The sequence below is a fragment of the Alexandromys fortis genome, unplaced genomic scaffold (genome assembly GCF_014885135.2).
Source record: "Alexandromys fortis isolate MF-2015 unplaced genomic scaffold, M_Fortis_MF-2015_v1.1 scaffold_151, whole genome shotgun sequence".
Lineage (NCBI taxonomy): Eukaryota > Metazoa > Chordata > Mammalia > Rodentia > Cricetidae > Alexandromys > Alexandromys fortis.
This window is the reverse complement of record NW_026068043.1, coordinates 3,833,044-3,849,516: the sequence shown is the minus strand read 5'-3', so window position 1 is coordinate 3,849,516 and position 16,473 is coordinate 3,833,044. Positions and strand designations below refer to the sequence as shown.

Here is a 16,473-nt window from a genome sequence, read left to right as displayed (position 1 = left end):
ATAAAAAGACAATACATTTTACTCTTTCTCTCTGTGTGTGGTGCGTGTGCACGTGTGTATGCAGATGTGCCTACCTGTGCATCAAAGTGGAGACTAGAGGAGGACGTCAGGTGTCCTGCTCCATAATTTTCCACCTTAGTAACTCAGAACAGAGTCTGCCAGTGAGCCTAGAGCTAGCCTGGCAGCCAGTGAGCCTCAGCGAACCTCTTGTCTCCACCCATGACAACATAGGGGTTATAGGCACACACAGGGCTATCCCTGGCCCATTTTTTTCCTTCAGTGACATCAGTGCTGAGGATCTGGATGCACACCCTCATGCTTACACAGCAAGCACTCTCTCAGGGGACCCATCCCCCATCCCCTTCAAACAGCGTTTCTACAGCCCAGGTCCTTTCTCATTTCCTGATCCCCAACTCCATCCTGGAGTGTCTTGGGACCCTACTGTGCATCCTCTACTCACCTGACAAATCTCGATCCCCCTAATTGGGGGGGGGGCTTCCACATGTGAGCTGCTCTGCCAAAGAGATGTGGACATAAGTAACAGTGCCAGGGCTGAGGAGAAAGTTGGATAGCCATCTCAAGGGTGGACTGAAGCTCTCACGTGGGTCAGAGACTCTATAAGTCTGACCGGTTGTCTAGAACTTTCATGATTACGCTGGTGAGGGGGCTCAGTGGGTAAAGACGCTTGCCACCAGGGCTAACAATCTGAGTTCCATCTCTGGGGCCTAGATAGCGGGAGGAGAGAACCAGTTCCTGCGAGGTGTTGTTGGATCTCCACACATGCTCCGTGGCATGTGATTGTGGAGAGTTGGAATGTTGACGGCCCAGAGCCAAATTATCATGGGCTATGTGCTACTGGCTTGCTTCCCCTGGCTTGCTTAGCTACCTTCTTCTATGGCCTATAATCTACTTCTATCCTGGGCATCACCTGTCCAGGGATGGCCCTACAGACATACCCGTAGGCCAATCTGACGGAGGCAACTCCTCAACTGAAGTTCCTTCTCCCCAGGTGACTCTAGTTTGTGTCAAGTTGATAAAAATTAACCGGCACAGAAGGCATGTGCACACACATGTAAATGTTCTTGAGTGCCAGGCAACATCCTCAACTGTAGTTCTTCCATCCCCATCTCTCCTGGGCCTCATAACGGAGGCCTCATAACCAGGCTAGGCTAGCTCCTTTCCCAGCTTCCCCAGGGCAGTGTGCACGACCAGCCTGGCTTTTTCACCTAGGTTCTAAGGTGCTAACTCAGCTGCTCACACACCTTACTGACAGCTCTCCCTCTCTCTCTTCAGACCCAGGCTGAAGGTCTCCCTGGATCCCAGGACATGGAAGACATTCAAACAGAGCCACAGAAACACCCAGTTCAAATGCCACAGGGAGAATAGAGGCATCTTTAGTGTCCTGGGCCACTGTGGAGGTTTTTTTCACCCAGTAAATGGTGAGACACACTGTCTCTAATGAGAAAACACACAAGGGTTTTCATTCAGAAAGGGACATGGGATCCTTTGGCTGAAGTGTAGAAAGGAAGTCGGCATGGCAAAGGCTGACATCAGAGCCCTGTTAGAATTAGACCACAGAGGAATTAGACTCTGCTGGCCCAAGTTAGATGATACCTTTCAGGGAAGATGCCAAATATTGCCAGTCTGGAATGCCCATTGTGTTGACTGACGGGACTGTTTCAGTGTGACAATGGGAAATTCCGAGAGAGGAGCCATCTGAACCAGGCACGTCCCCAGCCTAGACCAGTGTCACAGATCCAGTAAGTGGCTAGGTGAGGTGGTGCACCCTGTCACCCCAGCTCTCAGGAGATGGAGGCAGGAGACTCACTGTAAATGCAAGGCTAGCCTGGGCTACATATTGAATTCTAGGCCAGTTAGGGATTACATAGCCAAATGCACCAAAGAATGAATTCAGAGATCCATTGCATTCCTGAGGGTGAATAAGAACGCACCGCCCCAAAGTAGAGAGGGGACCGTCTCAGCAGAGTGGGTGTGAGATGGGAGAAGTGGTTAGGAGGGAAAGTGATGGAGGGGAGGTGACTGGTTGACGGGCAGGGGGTAGAGGCCAGTCTCTAGTCGGGAGAAGGGATGGGGAATAGGTTAATTAGTGAAGTAATTTCTATGTAAGCATGAGGACCCTAGTTCAATCCTCAGAATTTTTGTAAAAAAGCCAGACATGGTGGACACACTTGTAATCCTGGGGAAGGCAGAGATAGGAGGATCCCTGAGACTCACTGGAAAGTCATTTAGCCTACGAGGTGAGATTTATGGCAATGAGAAACCCTGCTTTGAAAACTAGGGTGGAAGACACCTGGAGAATGACACCCGATGTTATCTCTGACCTCAACACACATGCACACATACACCTGTACACGCATACATAGCATGTATCCCTCTACCCCATACGTAACCCAGACACAGTTGGGTCCTTTGCCAGAGAAGTTAGTACTCTTAGCCACCAAGTCATTTCTCCAGTCCCTATCTGTTGCTACTGTTTTAGAGAAATGACTTATTTTTGAGACAGGGACTCGTGTACCAGACTGGCTTTGAATTTACTAACCACCACAATAATTATGATGGTTAATCCTAACTGTCACCTTGACAGGATCTAGAATCAAAACAGATGTCTGGGAGGGCATGCCCGTGAAGCAGCTTCTAACTTGGGTTAACTGAAGTGGGGAGACCCATCCTGAATATAGATGGCATGATCTTATGAGCTGGGGCCCTAGATTAAATAAAAACAAGAAAGTGAGCTGAGCACCAATGTCCATCTCTCTCTGCTCCCTGACTGTGGCTGCCTCTCACTTCTGCTGCTGTGGCTTCCCCATCATGATGGACCACACCCTCAAACTTGAGCTAAAGTTTCTTTCTTTTGTAAGTTGCTTTAGCCAGGTATGTTTGGTCACAGTGATGAGCAAAGTGACTCACAGACTGATGATAACAATAACAGTGTCTAGAAAGCCAGCCCATGATTCATTTTCTTGCTTTTGAACTTCATCCCAATGGCCTTCTCACCAAGCATCCCTTCCCCTTTCTTCCAGTGGCTCCAGAAGAAACAGGTGAAATGCTCCACCTCCCAGATTCAGCTCTTGCTATGTAATACGTTTTGGCTCACGACCTACCATCCAGCAGTGAATTCCACATGGGCATCGAAAAAGCCAGTGACCTGTCCAGTGGCCACCTTCCAGCCCTCGATGCGTGCTCGGATCAGGCCTTCTCTCTTTTGATTGCGTACCACCTTCACCAGCCCAGGGTAGCGTTTGTGGACATACTCTTCCAAGGGGGCCTTCAGCTCCTCTATAAATGACAAAAATGCAAGACATGCATGAATAAATCACCTTAGACCTGCATCCCAAACACTGTGATAGGGCTGTGTAGATAGTCAGCAGTTCAGAGTCCTAACACCTCAAGGAAACTGCCAGAGTTCAGGTCCTAGCACCCACACTGGCTGCTCAAAACCACCTGAAACTCCGGCTTCAGGGAACCCGATGCTCTTTTTTGGCCTCCATAGACATCTGCATACATGTGTACATATTCACACGCAAATATATAAATATGCATAGCTTAAAAGCATTGAAAATAGATATTATAAAACATCAGGATATTTATACACCTTTAGAAAGTTTCTTTTTTTTAAATGTTTTCTTTTTTTTTAACATTTATTTATTATGTATACAATATTCTGTCTGTATGCCTGCAGGCCAGAAGAGGGCACCAGACTCCATTACAGATGGTTGTGAGCCACCATGTGGTTGCTGGGAATTGAACTCAGGACCTTTGGAAGAGCAGGCAATGCTCTTAACCTCTGAGCCATCTCTCCAGCCCTAGAAAGTTTCTTGATTGCAAAAAAAAAGTTGGCATATGAAGAATTTTAACTCTCTGGCAGTTAGAAAGCTGGAATACATCTCCACATCCTCATCTAAGATGGCTGTGTTGTGACTCAGTAACCGGTTAACACTGACTGTCAATTTGGCAGAATCTAGACTCATCTAGGAAGACATACATCTGGGCACATCTGTGAGGTAACCTCTTAGGTTGGCGGAAGCGGGAAGCCCCATACTAGACGTGGATGGCATCACATATGGGCTGGGATCCTGGACTGAATGAAAACAAGAAGGTGAGCTGAGTACCAGCCTTCATCCCTCTCTGCTTCCTGCCTGCAGGTGCAATGGGACCAGTTGCCTCACTCTCCCATGCCGTTCTCCTAAGGATGGACTGTGCACCCTCAAACCATGAGACACAATAAACCCTTCCTTGCTCTCATCGCTTTTTATCAGGTATCTTGCCATTGATGCTAGAAAAGTAACTAATACAGGGAGTAAAGGAAGTGGAAGAAAAAGGTGTTCCGTGGAGAATGCAACATCCTCTTTGGCAAGAAGCCAGTCTCTGCCTCCCTAGTGCTGAGATTAAAGGTGTGTGCCACCACCTTGTGCTTTCTGTTTGCTTGCTTGCTTGCTTGTTTAAAACAGAATTTCTCGCTGAACCCGGATCTTGCTGATTCAACTAGATGCGGGGATCCTCCTGCCTCTGCCCCTTCAGCGGTAGGCCAGAGGCATGCACCACTGTACACTGCTCTTCAATGTGGCTTTGCTGTATAGCGCTCTAACAGTTCCTTTCGCAGAAACTGTATAGATCTCGTGCACCTTAAGGATACTCGGCAGCTTTTGCCAATTTAAAGGCATGTGTTTTCATGCTGGCCTCTCTGTATCGTGGGTTTTGTTCCTTAAGGATACAGCTATTTGGCATCTGGAAGAAGCGAGGATGGGGTGTTCTGATGAACAGGGAGAAGTGAGAAAGAAAAGACAGAGTGTTATGGAAATTCCTGTCAGTCAAGGGCTGGGATGACGGGAGGAGGAGAAAGTCTGTGCATGGTCCCCCCATCCCAACACCAAAATCATCTGTTTAAATGCTAACTAACCCTTCCGCATTCCAGTATGGGCCACGGTGTGTATGCAGAAGTCGGAGGGCAACTTGCAGGAAGGAGTTCTTTCTTCCCAGCGTATGGGTCTGAGGAGGGAGCTCAAATGTCACACTGGCTGGCAAAGCTCTGCTATCTGTGAGCCATCTCTTAGCCTCTCACAATGATTCTTACTTCTCTTCTTTTCCTCCAGAGTTTAAAGGGATCTGAATGGGGGTTTCAGAACTGGGCAGATAGCCTGAGGAAGCCGTGTCAGAGATGTCAAAAAAAAAATGGCCACAGATGAAAGTGCTTCCGCGAGCCACAGAAAGGAGCTATTTGGATTGGGAGAATTAAGGGAGACAGGGTAAAGATAGGCAGGGGGTAGTGGGGGCGTGCACACACTTATTCCACCATGCATTGACACACAGAGAAATTTATCACTGCAGGGCAGGTGAACTCTTTCACCTGGGCAAAGAATGATAAGCCTACTAGAAAGCAGTTAATAAGGTGGCCTAGAGGAAACCCTGCCCGTGGCAATGGATTAAATACTATTCATTTGAAAATAGCTTCTGAGAAAGAAATGGGCCTGGGGAGATGGCTCGTGCTAAATCACTTGCTGCACAAGCGTGAGGACTTGAGATTGGCTCCCCAGAACCTATTAGAAAGCCAGGCATGGTGGCATGAGCCTGTAATCCCAATAGTAGGTGGGGGAGGGTGGACACTAGAAGATTCCTTGATGGCCAGTCTAGCACCAGGTTTAGTGAGAGACCTTGTTTCAAGGGATTAAAGTGGAGAGAGATTAAGGAAGAAAACACCCAGCATCAACCCTTGACCTCAATACATGCCTACACAGGAGTATATGTGTGCATATGCATGCATATAATACACACACACACACACACACACACACAAATAAAAAGGATCAGGGGTGCTGCTCAGTGGGAGAGCACTTCCACTCCCAACACTGGAAAAAAAATAAATTAAGAAAGACTAACACTTGATGTAAGTTTTTTTTTCTTCCTCAAGACAAACTCAAATAAGAAAACAAAAACCTATTTCTGCAGAGATAAATGTTTACCTTCCAGGACTAGAGGAAATCCAATACTAAATTGGCCAGGTGCCATTTGGGAATCCTTATGTGGCTGAGGGTTTTGATAAACAGTATTTGGGGGAGTTGGGGAGGGGGATGAGGAAGCAGATGCCACCCATAATCAGAAGGGACGAGCAAAGGGGGGAGCATCTGCTTCTTAGCAATAAAAGCAACAACTGCCATCCAGGCTTAGTGTAAACTGGAAATAAGAAGGGTTCAAACTAACAGGGGAGGTTGTTATTACGGAATTCTATCCAGACTCCTAATGCTCCTCAGTATTACGGAATACTCCCTTGGTATTCCCTTGTCTCAAGACCCTGTTCAGGAACAAGGGCTAACCAGGGAGTCTCGCTCCACCTACTTTCAAAAGCAATGCAAGTAGCCCATGGCCACATGGGCTTGGGAGATGGCCATTCGGCCAGGGACTGAATGGAGTTCATGGATCCACACTGCATACAACCTCACCTCTCCACCCTCAGGTCGTTAGGGCTGCGGGCTGAGAATAATCAAACCTCTGATCTCGCAACCTTTGGGTGCATAAAGAATTGGTCTGAGCTTGAGAGTGTTCTAGAGGGTGAATTTGCATGGCTGTCACTGGAAGGTCTAAGTTACAGCCTGAGGAGTTGTGTGCACGTGCATCTGTGTTTGTGTGTGTGTGTGTTTGTCTGTGTCTATGTGAGTATGGTCACAGAACAAAACAAATCTTTAAAATATACAGACTATTTGTTTTTGGAAGTTTCTACTTAATTTTTAAAATATTTGCACTATAATTGACTGAAGGTAACCCAAACTGTAGAATGCAAAATTTCAGGTAAGTGGTGGGTGACAACTGTCATGCCCAAATCAGGGTTCTATTACTGTTGCTGCCATCAGCCACTCCCCACCCCCCAATTTGATTACTGACATCACTCCCTGCCGACAGCTGCTGAGATAAGGGACCTGCTGCTCCCTGGGAACGTGTGGGCTGTGGCAGCTGGGACTGAGCGAACAGCGCATATGGCGTGTTCCAATTAGAAAACAGAACAACGGGGGCTGCCTCCAAGCCAGGCATCCTCAGAGTCCGAGTCACCTGGGAGCCTGGAAAAATGTAAGTTCCCTGGCTTGTCTTGAAGCTGGTGTAATAGAGCAGGCCTCAGCAGGGTTTGCTGAGGGGTCTTATGCCAACACAGGAAGTTCCAGAAGCACACATAACAGAAAGGTACCATTGGAAACATTTGAACAATGTTCAGGTCAGTGGTCTTAAGCACACCCAAAGTGTCCTAGGAATGTTCGATCATGTCAACAATAAATCCCAAGTCCTCCAAAGCAGTGGTTCTCAACCTGGGGGTCGCAACCCTTCTGGGGTGGTAGAACGACCCTTTCTCAGGGGTCGCCTAAGACCTTCGGAAATATCAGATATTTACATTGTGATTCTTAACACTAACAAATTACACTTACGAAGTAGTTATGAAAGTCATGAAAATCATTTTATAGCTGGTGTGGGGGGGCATGGTCACCGCAGTGTATCAAAGAGTCGCAGCGTTAGGAAGGTTGAGAACCACTGTTCTAAAGACTTTCATTTTCCCCTGCCCCAGCCCCTGGTGCCCACTAATAATATTTTTCTGTCTCAGAGTTTGCCTCTTGTGTCTGCTAACCTTGCTCATTCTTGAAGTATTTAAAAGACATTTTATCTCCCATTGTTGTGGAAGAGAAGAGAGGTGTGTATGTGTGTGTGTGTGTGTGTGTGTGTGTGTGTGTGCACGTGCGTGCCATGGCACACGTGTGGGGAGGCCAGAAGGCAGCGGTGTGGAGCTGGTTCTGTTCTTCTACCTGCATACGAGCTCCAGGGTTGCACTCAGGCCACTGGCTTGTGTAACAAGGACCTTCCCTTGCTTAGCTGTCTTGCCATCTCAGTCACATTTAAAAAGATAATTATTTTTTATCATCTTGAAATATGTGTGTGTGCGCACATGCATGCGTGTGTCCCAATTTGTGCTAGTTTCATTCTGTTGCAGTAAGAAATCACTCTGACCAAAAGCAACTTAGGGGAGAGAGAATTCATTTGACTTATACTTCCTATTCCTAGGCTGTCACTGAGGCAAGCCAAGGCAGGAACTTAAGCAGAAACCTGAAAGCAGGACTGCTTGTAATTCCATGCAGCATCACCTCTGACCAGAGAACTCACTCTCAGCCAAGGAAGTACAATAGGAATCACCAGGGATGCTCCTTGCTGTATCTCCAACAGGTTCATGCTTGTCTGGCTTTCTTATACAGCCCAGGACAACCTACCCAGGGAATGGTGCCACCCACAGTGGGCTGGGCTCTCCTATTAAAAAATAGAAATCAAGAGAATGTTCCTTCCTGCAACATGCCGATTGCCAATCTGACCCGGACAGTCCCTTAATTAAGGCAACTCTAGGCAATGTCAAGTTAACAGTTAAAGCTAAGTAAGACACTACCGATCAATTTCTCCATGGTTGATCCTTGCTCCTGGTCAGCTCTCTGCACTCTCCTGGGTCACCAAAAGCTACCACCTATCTGGAAGGATGTAATATAACACTTAGTTAAGCTTCCTCCTCCCAATGGGACCTTCCAATGGGAGTGTTCTTTGTGATCCCTACTTAGATCTCAGTGTTCAGGTGGTAGACACAGAAGAAGCAGGAGTTTGGGGTCATCTTCAGCTATGTGAACTTGACCTCAAAACAAAATCCCTTCAGGCTGGGTGAGTGGATTGCAGCACTGCGTACCTGCATCTTGTTAGCACCTCATAACTTTCCCATACCAGCCTTTGATTGTACCCGTGGAGAGGGCTCCCCGTTCGCCGAGACCGGGGTTCAATGACACTCAGCTCAGAAGACACTGTTTTATCACAGACACTCATCGGGATACTTTACATTTCCTGAGCATCATTTTTTTCCCTGAGATATTTTCATATCTTATGTATGTGCAAATCAGTTACAAAAAAACAGACTTAAAAATCCTAGATTCCCAGGTGTGCAAGGAAAGATCTTCATGCCTAAAATAACCAGCCCACTAACTATAAAAAATGCAGCCAAACCAGGACCAATGCCTAGCTAATCTTCACAGCCGCCTTGATTGGATTAAGATTTCCTGAGACACATCTTTGGGGTATTTCTGTAGAAATTTCCAGAGGTGAGATGATTAACAGATGGGGTGGGGGAGCCCATCTTTAATGGTAATGGCACCCTACCATGGTTGTGCATGAAGGAGGTAGGGGGCATGAGACTCAGGAGTCACCAGACCCTTCTCCGTAGGTGCTACAGAAGCAGTAAAAAACACTGGGAGAGGAGGGGACTAGTTGAGCTGCTGGGAGGAGAACCGTTGGATCGCCAGCAAGCCATGATAGAGAACTCCGGGGCTTCAGCTTTCCCGAGTCGCCATCCCTCTGGGGATGGGCTTGTTGTGATGCAGCTACACTTGCGTCATCCCTGCCCTGTATGTAACCAGTCACCCAATAATAATAACACCAAGAAAACCCAATTAATAACACCAAGAAAACTCATTGGTTTACCGGTTGGATTTGGTAGAATCGTTACTTTGGTCTGCTATGTACTCTCTTTCTGGAGTGAATAGATGTATGTGCTGTGTCTGTCTAGGAAAGTCACACTCAATGTAGGCTGCTTAAAATGGAAGAAGATGAGAAAAACAAGCCAGGTAAGGGCTGATGCTCTACTTCCGCAGCTTCCTGCTCCACCCGGATCAGAGTAAGCCAGCCCTTGCCCTCTATCACTGGACAGCCTCCCTCGAGCCACCGTGTGGACCACCTCAGCTAAAAGCCCCTCTAGCCATCATGCGTTCCCCTCTGTGATAAACCAATAGCAACATTTCTAAATATTTTCTTCAAAATTAGGGGTTGGGGGTAACGGAGATGGCTTGCTGGGTGGAGTGTTTGCTGTGAAGGCCCGAAGAACTGATTTTGATCCCCAGAGCTCATGGGAATCAAAAAGTCAGGCCTGAGGCTGGAGAGAGGGCTCAGTGCTTAAGGGCATGTATTGTTATAATTCTAGGTCTAGGGAGGTTGAGACTGGTGGATTGTGTGTTCCAAGTCAGTGAGAGATATTGTCTCAAAAACAATCAAAACAAGGCCAACAATCCCTAAAGAACAGCTAAAGTTGTCCTCTACCCTCCTGTATGTGTGATTACACATGTATCACTGACACACAGGTGCTCCTTCACACACACACACACACACACACACACACACATACAAATAAATGAAAGAATATTTTAAAATTAGGATTTGTTTTTGTCCTTTAAAATAAATAAATTCAGATTTGTGGGACTGAAATTTATATACTTTGGGAGATTCCTCTTTATACAAGAAACAAAAGCTCTTATTTTTATACTTTTACAAAAGTATGGGGTGGAGAGATGGCTCCGTGGTTAAAAGTGAACACCACTCTTGCAGAGGATCCAAGTTTAGTTCCATGTCAGGACACTTAGACTCACCTGCACTCCAGTTCCAGGGGATCTGACGCCCCCTTCTTGGCCTCCACAGGCACCTGTATTCACATATGCACATGTCCCACACAGACATACACATAATTTAAAAATAAAATAATTTCTTTATAGAATACATAAACCTATAGGTGGCTGTGAAGTGTATCCCGAACAAGGAGGAGTCAAAACTGTAAGCCTGGTGAGAGGGGCTTTGGAAAGACAGAGTTTCTACCCTGACAACCATTGTTTATTTTAATATCCCAAGCACTTGGCTTGGATGAATCACTAATGAAATATTTATATTCCCAAATTTCTAATGAAGCTGAGTAAAAATGTCAGCTAATCAGGAAAGACTCCAGAATATACCATTCGATGAGATTAGACCCCCTTTCATAATCTAATGAGAATGTCTCACAGACTTTGGCAAGCCATGATTCTTTCTTTAATGTGTCCCAAGTCTTTATTGAGGGCCATTGGTGACTATGACTTTACCTATTCCAACTCTTCCTGTCCTTTTGGCAGCTCTGTTTAAGTAAAAGGGTTCTGATCATCAGTTTATAGATAAGGAAGTGGAGATCCAGAGAAGGTGTGTGTCACCCCAGTGACACAAAATGGGAACTAAACCCCTGCCCATGCATCGTGGAATGTGTCTGTAACATCAGTACTTGGCAAGAGAATTGTGAGTTCAAGGTCAGACTAGGCTACATAATGAGACAAAGTCTCAAAATAAAATCTAAAAAGGGACAAAGGATATAGTTCAGAAGTAGAATGATACATAGAATCCCCCAGTGAGGGGCTGGGGATGTAGTTCAGTAGTAGAGCCCCTGCCTAGAATCCCCCAGTGAGGGTCTTGGGTGTGGCTCAGTGGTAGAATACATGTTTAGAATCCCCCAGTGAGGGGCTAGGGCCATGATTCAGCAGTGGTGTTCTTGCCTAGACTCTCCAGAGAGGGTTTGAGGTTGTGGCTCAGTGGTTGGTCACCTGCCTAATTGCTCCAGTGATGACCTGGGCTTGTGGCCCAGTTAGTAGTGCTATTGCTGATCACGGGCAAGGCTCTGTTTCAAGGTCCAGTGGTGTAACAACAGCGATGGAAGCTATCCTCCTTGATGAGAGATGAATGTATAACAGGGAGGCTCATGAATGAGATTCATACCCTTATGAAAGAGCCACAAAAACTAGCTGATCCCTTTTGCCATGTAAAGACACAAATACAGACCAGGCTTTCACCAGACACCTAATCTGCTGGTGCCTCGACCTAGGACTTGCTGGGTCTCCGAACCACAAAGACTAAATTCTACACTGCCATTAATTATCCAGTCTCAAGGGTTTTGTCATAGCAGTACAAAGGGGCTAAGAAAGAGCCAGTAACCTTTCCAAGCTTATGACATTTGTAAGTGATGTATTTGCCCACATCTTACTCCTGTGAAGTTATGAGATTTGGCATCTCTCTGTTCATGGGAACCTTCTGACACCTGTCATAGATTTGTCTTGAGGATACACTCCTTTCAGAGGCTCTGCAGCATATTTGGAGAAATTACCAGTGTGTCTTGTCTTGCTTCCCACCTAGAGTTATATGAAGAACAAATGTGACTGAGTGTAAAATACCCGGAAAAATAAATGCCCTTTGTCCTAGTTATATTTCTGTTGCTATAATAAAACATGTGTCATCAAGAAACCTAGAGGAAGAAAGATTTATTTAAACTCACAATCCAGGTTACAGGTATCATTGCTTCAAACAGCCAGTCACATCATAGCCATGGTCAAGAGCAGACAGAAATGCATGCATATACATGCATGCATGCATGCTTATTTGCCTACCTATGCCAAACTTTATTTCTCTACTCTTTCGCAGTTCAAAAAACCCCTGCCTAGAGAATGGTGCCACCTACTGTGGGCTGGGTCTTCCCAAATTAATTAACAACCAAGACAATCCCCCACATATATAATATAACATGCATAAAAGGAAACAAGGACAGGTAAATACTGGGTGATAAGGAAGGGCTGAATACATGGGTGAGCATGTGTATTGAGTCATGAAAGAAGATGTAAAATGAATTGCTTTTCTAGTTTTAACTCTGTCGTGGATTTTCCATTTTTTTGTTTGTTTCTTTTTCTTGGTGGATAGCCATAAAAATATAATCTATATTAGAAGTTTCAAATCCAATGTGAAGCCCCAAAGCTTCAGAATGGGAATTCCAACTATATGGAAGTTTTGTTATTGTCATTGTTGTCTTTGAGATGTACAGACTTTGGGTCTGGTCAGTTTCATTGTGTGATAGTTTTTTAATTAAATTTTTTTATTAAATTTATTTATTTATTAAACATTTCTGCCTCCTCCCCACCACTGCCTCCCATTTCCCTCCCCCGATCAAGTCCCCCTCCTCATCAGCCCAAAGAGCAATCAGGGTTCCCTGACCTGTGGGAAGTCCGAGGACCACCCACCTCAATCCAGGTCTAGTAAGGTGAGCATCCAAACTGCCTAGGCTCCCACAAAGCCAGTACGTGCAGTAGGATCAAAAACCCATTGCCATTGTTCTTGAGTTGTGTGATAGTTTTTTATTGGCAAGTTCTTTACAATAAACTTTTAATAAATATAAGATATTTAAAAAACAAGACTACCCCCCTACAGATATATTCACAGCCCAGCCAGTGTGGACAATCCTTCACTAAGATGCTCCCACAAGTGATTCAAGTTGTAAAAGTTGACAATTAAAGCTAACCATCGCAGCACTCCATTTGGAACCTGAAATCCTGATGGTGAAGAGGGATAGGGGTCTGATGTGGGATCCCTTATGTATGCTATGAATGTTTTATTACCATTGGTTAATAAAGAAGAGGCTTTGGCCTATGGCATGGCAGAATATAGCTAGGTGTGAAAACTAAACTGAATGCAGGGAGAAAGAAGGCTGAGTCAGGTAGATGCCATGTAGCCAAGAAGCAAGATGTGAAGTAACAAACCACAAACCTCGTGGTAAAATATAAAATAATATAAATGGGTTAATTTAAGATGTAAGAGCTAGCTAGGAATATGCCTGAGCTGTTGGCCCAACAATGTTGTAATTAATAAAGTTCTGTGTAATTATTTGGGTCAGGGTGGCTGGGAAACAAAAGTGCAGCCTCCATCTACAGGGGTCTCCATCACTCATAGGATGCTGGTCCAGGAGTGCAGGCTTGTGTTCTGGATTGGAAGTGGCTATTGACCCTTCTGGGTTGCCTTCTGCTGACAGCAGCCAATGCTTCCTGTACTAGTGGCACATGGGCTAATCAAAATGGCTCACCAGTTTGGGGTATCAAGGGAACACTGTGGGGTTTTAGATAACACCACTGTGTTAGTTACTCTTCTCAGAGCTATGACCAAGGCCTCACAAGAAGAGGGCTTTATTTCGGCCCACAATTTAAAATGATTTATTCTGTCATGGTAGGGAAGGTATGGCAGGAGGAGCAGGAGGCTGCCTGTTTACATTGTAGTGGATAAAGAAGCAGAGAAAGGTGAACAGTGGGGCTCATCTGAGTTTCTTTTTATTAATTCTGAGACCAAAATTTATAGGATTGCCCTGCATATACATTCAGGGTCTTTGTTCCAAAGTCATTCCTCTCTGAAAATACCCTTACAGGTACAACCAGAAGCATGTCAGAGGCAATATGTTCAAGTTGGCAATGAAGAGGAACCTCACAATCACCAAACTGAATGAGTTGTGATGTCACAGAAATCTTGCGATAGTCTCATTGCTGAGATGTGGACGTATTCATCTCTGAAATCTCAGAATCAAAGTAGATCCAGAGCAAGGACACACGCAGGAATGACTCCTTGATATTGGGCTGTGGAGACGGCTTAGCAGATAAAATGCTTGCTGTGTGCAAACTGGAAGATTGGAATTTAGATTCTCAGCACCCAAGTAAAAACAGGTATGTATGGTAGCTACCTGTCATCCAGTACTTGGGAGGCAGAGCCAAGGGATGCCTGAGGCAAGCTAGCTAGTCAGACTAGCTGGAGTTGGTGAGATCTGGGTTCAGTGAGAGACCCTGCCTCAGTAAATAAAGAGGAGAATGATCAAGGAAGGCACATACTATCAGCTCTTGCCCCCCCACATATTTATTATGAACATGTACACACGAGTGTGCCTATATACACATGAACACACACATACACACACACTTTTGGAAAGTAATAACACAGAAGAAGGGTATCTCACATATTTTATTCTCTGAGCATCCCCCAGCTTTACCATCTTAAATAATGTACTTGTTGACTATGAAGAAAAGGGTTGGAATAAAAGGGATTGGGGGAGAGGCAAGAGTCAGAAGCTTCAGAAAAGACTGGAGAAGGTTTAAAGGGAATTTTTTGTGCTATCTGAAAGCATTTACAGGCAATGCTATATGGTGAGATAAAAGGAAAGAAATAAGAAATCCAAAGGCACGAAAGAAGTAGAAGAGACACTAGGTCCAGAATACCAAAGGGCTGAACTCAATCCATTACTCCGAGTTGTGAATCCATAAAAAGGGACGCTGGGTAAAGGAAAACCTCTGTGGCTTTGAACTCCATTGTCAAAAAATTCCAGCTTTCTGCTTCTTCCATTCAGAATTTCCTCTTGGGTGCCAGTGAGATGGCTCAGTGCATACAGGCACTTGCTCCCAAGCTTGATAACCTGCGTTTCATCCCCAATACCCACGTGAGAGAACTGACCCACCCAATTGTCCTCTGATTGCTACGCATGTTCTGCACCATGCATGCCCACAAATAAATAAACATGTTTATTTTTTTAAAAAAAATAGTAGATAAGTACAAGTTACAGAAACTGACAAGGAAGCCTCATTCTGTCTACAAGTGGCTATCACAAATTAAGATGGCATTTGCCATTCTATCCACACAAAACTACTCAAGGTCTGTAGACCTCTCATTGAGTAAAGTGCCTGCCGTATAATCATGAGGACCTAAATTCAACACCCAGAAGTCGCTTTATTTTTAAAGAAAAAAATGTTCAGAACAAACTTGTAATCCTAGTGCTTGGGAGGCCAAAACAGGCAGATCTACAAGGTTTACTAGTTCCAGATGAGCAGCAAATACTACCCCCCAAAAAAAAGAAAGGAAGGAAAAGCAAGAAAAAAAGAAAGAAAGGAAAAGAAAGAAAGAAAGAAAGAAAGAAAGAAAGAAAGAAGAAAAAAGTAGTTAGCGCCTGAGCCAGTCCTCTGACCTATACATTCACACACACACACACACACACACACACACACACACACACACACACGGAGGAGGACACAAGCAGTCAAAAATCTGGTGTCTGCAGCCAACCCTAACAACATATGAACTTAAGCGATAAAATTTGTCTACAGGCTGGAGTGTGTTTTTCTTTCATTATGTTTCTTATTTACTGTGATATTGATTCTGAAGGCTCTGAAGCCAGCAAACCTCTTCCCTTGAAATAGCAGGAGTTGCCATCATTAAGGAGTGAAAGCAGAACAAATCAAAGACAGGAAAAGCTCCCGAGACCACAGGGAGGCGTCTCAGCACCAGGCTGCTTCTTCCTTGAGTTTTCTTTAAATGCAGTTGACAGTCCGGGATGGAATAACTAAAGCAAGTCATGTGACCAGTTCCCCTTTTCTGGTGTTAGAGGGTCTGGGCTCTTAGTGAAAGTCCTATGCAAAATGCCCAGTGAGTTTTCAGGAAATGAACACCACACAAGGGTGTTCCATAAATAGCTTGTAGAAATGGACACTTCTCTTCTACCGAAGGAAAACAGAAAGATATGTAACAGAGATGTGGGGCACAACTCTGTTAGAATAATAATTGCTCTCCAACAGTGGTTCTCAACCCTTCTCATTGCTGCGACCCTTTGATACAGTTCCTCATGTTGTGGGGACCTTCCCTGTCTTCATTGCTACTTTATAACTTTAACTTTGCTACTGTTATGAATCACAGTGTAGATAGTTGTATGTTCTAATGGTCTTTGGGAGTCATGACCCACAGGTTGAGAACCACTGCTCTACAAGTATCAGGACCAATTCTCCAGAATCTACATTAAAAAAAAAAAAAAGCTGGCCATGG

At 45.0% G+C, this 16,473-nt stretch overlaps 1 protein-coding gene across 1 annotated transcript in view; it reads right to left on the bottom strand.

The window, feature by feature from the left end:
• The window catches only part of Galnt17 (polypeptide N-acetylgalactosaminyltransferase 17), a 419,016-nt gene that overhangs the window by 187,770 nt on the left and 214,773 nt on the right, over positions 1–16,473 (bottom strand). The window contains exon 4 of the mRNA XM_050166139.1: positions 3,123–3,297. Within this exon, the coding sequence (XP_050022096.1) occupies positions 3,123–3,297 (175 nt within the window). The remainder of the gene's footprint in view (positions 1–3,122; positions 3,298–16,473) is intronic.